General features: G+C 25.6%; 1 protein-coding gene across 8 annotated transcripts in view; it reads left to right on the forward strand.

The window, feature by feature from the left end:
* Positions 1-5,000, forward strand: part of LOC124426322 (thyrotroph embryonic factor-like) — a 95,848-nt gene that overhangs the window by 86,672 nt on the left and 4,176 nt on the right. For 6 of the 8 annotated variants that reach the window (XM_046967871.1, XM_046967879.1, XM_046967873.1 and 3 more), the window contains 2 exons: positions 320-465; positions 4,481-4,718. In XM_046967871.1, the coding sequence (XP_046823827.1) occupies positions 320-465; positions 4,481-4,718 (384 nt within the window). The remainder of the gene's footprint in view (positions 1-319; positions 466-4,480; positions 4,719-5,000) is intronic. The other 2 variants (XM_046967872.1, XM_046967874.1) reach the window with 1 other exon arrangement.

Consider the following 5,000-nt stretch of genomic DNA (forward strand, 5'->3'; position numbering starts at 1 on the left):
GATTATTTGATGATGTGAAACCGATTAAATGATAAGAAATCTTTTGGTATAAATAAAATTGATTGCTTATGAAAACGAGTGGTCATTATGTAAATTAAAAAAACTGATTCATGTGATATAAATATGTTTTATTAATTGAACTTTATTATAATTACATGTTTCAATAGTATACGATCAAAGTATAAAATATTTATGTAAAATATGGATGATATATGTATATCATTATATCTATGCATTTAAATATCATACGTGTTTCGTAACGTGTTTCTAAATTTTTTGTTATTTATCTTATGGTTTGTTTGTTTATATCTTTTAATAGGGAAGCAAGGGAAAGATGGACCGGAAGAAAAGAAGGATGCCGACGGAGAGCTTTGGGGCAACGTGGAAGCGCAGGCCGCCTTCCTCGGGCCCAATTTATGGGACAAAACTTTGCCCTACGATGCCGACCTGAAGGTATTGAACCATGTATGTACAAAGAGACGCGATACGGTAAGCCCTCCCCCATCAACTTAATCTGAATCCTCTTTTTTTTCTTTTCTTCTTTTTTTTTTCTTCTTCTTTTTGAAGGGGAAAAAAAAAAAGAAAAAAAAAAAGAAACGAATGAGATTCCAATTAGAATCTTTATCGAATGATAAAGAATAACAGGATTTATTTTTAATATGTAGAATTATTGGATGTAACGAAACGTTCCTGAGGATTATTAAAAGATCAATTAATTACTTTTTTGAGAAACGTATTTGGAGATTTAATTTTGCTCTTTTCTTTTTCTTTTTATTTTTCTTTTTCTTTCTTTTTTTTTTCCCAGCAGAACTACTACACTAGTCGAATTTGTAAAATCGTAGATCTAATTGAAATGTTTAAAAAGTCTTAAAAATAAATAATTGATTTTTAATATTGCCTAGAAACTTTCGATCCACCCTGTATGTATATATGTATACATATATATATATATATATATATATATATATACACACATGAAAAAGATCAATATATTTATAGACGAATATATTTGTCGATCCTAATGCATGAAATATTAAATTTGTCCAATATGTAATAAATCCAAATATATTGATTAAATATTTTTTTTCTATATTATATTATATCAAAGATTATATATATATATATATATATATATATATATATATATATATACATTGTATATATTATCGCAAATAAAATCTTTGATATAATATAATATATAAAAAATATATAATTAATATTAGATGTAATATCGTAATACAATGTATTAAATTAATCTAAGTGTAATGTAAAATATTTTTTTATACAAACGATAATAATAATGATACGATATTAATATAAATATCGTTCAATAAATAATATTAAAATTTTCAATGATTAATATTAATATCGTTTATTTATATACGCAACGTAACTATGTTAATTCGGACATTAATTATTGACAAGTACAATTCAATAAATTAATAAACAACAATGATCTGTCTCAATTATGAATATAAAGACGAACTGAAGAAAAAAAGAGAGAAAAATTAAAAAAAAAAAAAAAAAAAAAGGAGAGAAAAAAGAGAAAAAAGAAAAAGGACAAATAGAAATTTCGATCAAAACTGTAAAAGAGAGAAAAAAAAAAAAAAAAAAAAGGAAAAAAAAAATTTCTTAGCTTAGGATGGAAAAAAAAGATGAAAGGAAAAAGAAAAAAGGAAGAAAAAAAAAAGAGAGAGAGAGAATAAAGAAAAAGATGGAAAAAGAAAGCAAAAAGAAAGGAAAAAGGAAAAAATTGATCTTATCTATAAAAATAATTTACATAAACGTAAAATAATGACATAATTATCACTGGTTATAATGAGAACTCGTTAATGAAAATTCGAACGAATACAAATACGATTGCATGAACACATTTTATGAGTATATATTAAACCCGTATTAGATTTATTCGCGACAGAATAATTTTAATACGGTAGTAAATAAATAAGTAACTAAACTAAACTAAACTAAACTAAACTAAACTAAACTGAACTATATAACTTAAACTAAGTGACTTACCTGTCACCTGTGCTTAGATTTAAAACGCGTATGGCAAATGACGTGACATTTACTATGAAAAATCTTTAAAACGGCAAACGATAACTTCGTTATAGCATATAATTTGTTCATATTCTCGTAATTTATTTTCCTGAATCGAGAAACCGGGAAATCAAATCGATTGTCGTCATCGTCATCGTCCTCGTCGTTGTTGTAGTCGTTCTCGTCATCGTCGTCATCGTCGTCATATTTTATAAAATGAACTATACCGTGAGCAACTTTCTCCGGAATCGAGAATCAAGTTTTTGGGCCTTGTTTTTCTTTATCTTCAACTTCATCTCTCTCTCTCTCTCTCTCTCTCTCTCTCTCTCTCTCTCTCTCTTTCTACATATATATATATATATATATATATATATATATATATATATATATATCTATATTCGTTTTCCATCCATTTATTGTATAACTTTATAATTAAAAGTTTCTATTGAAAATAGATATTTCATCGTCATTGATTATTTTTATTTTTATCATATTTTTTTCTTCTTTTATACGTTATCAGATATTTCTTCACTCGTTTATTTATTTATTCATTTGATCTATGCATTAATTTTTTTGTAATTTTATTCGTTTAATATAATTTTTTTTAAATAAAGACAAAAAATTTTTTATATTTCAAATTATTTTACATATAAAAATATAATGCTGACCGATTTAAAGTTCAAAAGTTTTTATTTTTTTTTTATTTTTTTATAGATTATTATATCCCACTTCCATCGATCCTTTATACATATATATATATATATATATATATATATATATATATATATATATATATATATATGTATAATTATTATAATAAAAAAAAAATACTCTACTAAATCGCCTATGTAGAAATATATTAAACAAGAGGTATCGATATTTTATGGATATAAAAAAAAAAAAAAAAAAAAAAAAAATGAATCGATCAATTTTTTCATTGATAAATTTTCCTTCTTTTTTTTTTCTTTTCAATTCTACGTTTTTCTTGTTTACTTTTGTGTTTTTCTTTTTTTTTTTTTTTCATCCAAAATTTCTCTCAACAAATATAATATTACAGGATAACGTCCGTAAACAATTTTGATCAATTATCGTGACTGGTTTTTCATCGATTATTTCTAATCCGTTCATCTATCGAATGACAATATTTACGTGAATACACTTGAGAAAATAGTCATTGTTGAAAATAACATAATTTAACAATGATACTTTGGATGTCAGTTAGCGTGCAACTAAATCGAACATACATATGTAACTATTAGAATCTTGATTCTCTTCATTGACACTTTTTGCTCCGACAAATGAACCTTGAACTTTTTGTCGACGATCATAAATTATACGTATATATTATATATATATATATATTGTATATATGTATCCAAAGAAATATATGTATAAATAATCGAAGAGAGAGAGAGAGAGAGAGAGAGAGAGAGAAAATCGTTTCCACTGTGATCTCTAACGATGATCGATCTATCGCATTAACTCTTAAACGATCCAATGGAAATCTTTGATCCAGCTTGTTCTATGCATTCGTTGTGTTCATTTGAGTTTGTTAAAAAAAAAAAAAAAAAAAGAAAAAAAAGAAAAAAGAAACAAAGGAATAAAATAAAATTAAAATATTCATGAAAAATAAAAATCTAGATAGTGTTCCTTCGATCTGGTAATTTCTTTTCTATTTTTGTTTTTTTTTTTTTTCACATTATTCAAAGATTTACACAAAAGTCATATATATATATATATATATATATATATATATATATATATATATATATTTTGATCTTTCAATAAGCTCATTTATGATAGATATTTATATTTTAATGATAATTTTATTAAAAAGAAAAAAGAAAGCGAAGAAGAAACGATGAAAATTATTTAATTAATTAAAAAATAAAAAAAAAAAGAAAAAAACAAAACAAAATGTCAGTCGTGGTCTTTATCTTTTTTTCTTTTTTTATGCGGTTCAAAGATACACGCAAAAAAATCGCATACGTTCTTTTTACTTTGACATTTTCTTTTTCTTATTTTTTTTTCTTTTCCCTTCTTTTCTTTCTTTCTTTCAATCTTCCTCAATAATCTAATTTATGTAACGGACATATATATATATATATATATATATATATATATATATACATTTGGATAATTAATTTTAATTAAAAAAGAAAAAAAGAAAAAAAGAAGAAAGAAGCAAGAGAACCGATAAAATTGGATTAAGAAGAAGAGGAAAAAAAGAAAAAAAGAAAAAAAGAAAAGAAGAAGAAGAGAAAAAAGAAAAAGGAAAAAAGAAAGGAAAAGAAAAAGGAAAAGAAGAAGATAGGGAGATAATCGCTGACGAAAAAAAAGAAAAAGAAAAAAGAGAAAGAAAATAAAAAGAAAAAAAAAAGCAAAGAAGAGGAAAAAAACAAAAGACAAAGAAAATTTTGACGTATCTTCTTTTGCGCAGTACGTGGACCTGGACGAGTTCCTCTCCGAAAACGGCATCCCTGTTGATGGAGTAGCCGGTGGTGGGCAAGGAACGATGCAGAGCGCACAATTACACAAGATCAACAGCACCGAAGCGGCAAGTCATCAGGGACCAGCCGGTCTTCATCTCGAACCGGTCACCAAACGCGAAAGGTCACCCTCGCCGAGCGAGTGTTGCTCACCTGACACCTTAAATCCACCTTCACCAGCGGACTCCAGTGAGTACATTTCCTTCTTACTAGTTTCTTCTTCTTTTTTTCTTTTTTTTTTTTTTTGCTTTTTTACTTTTCTTTCTTTTTTTTTTTTTTCTTATTTTTATAAATATATACAAGAATACATGGCGAAGAGAGAGAGAGAGAGAGAGAGAGAGAGGGTCAAAAGTTCGTAGACGAGTTAAAAGTTAAGTTAAGTTATTTTTAAAAATCGATTGATCTTTTACCGAGAATTGTGTTATTGTTGTTGTTGTTGTTTTCGTTTTTGTTTTTGTTTTTGTTTTTGTT

This window comes from Vespa crabro, chromosome 8 (assembly GCF_910589235.1).
Source record: "Vespa crabro chromosome 8, iyVesCrab1.2, whole genome shotgun sequence".
NCBI classification, from domain to species: Eukaryota; Metazoa; Arthropoda; class Insecta; order Hymenoptera; family Vespidae; genus Vespa; species Vespa crabro.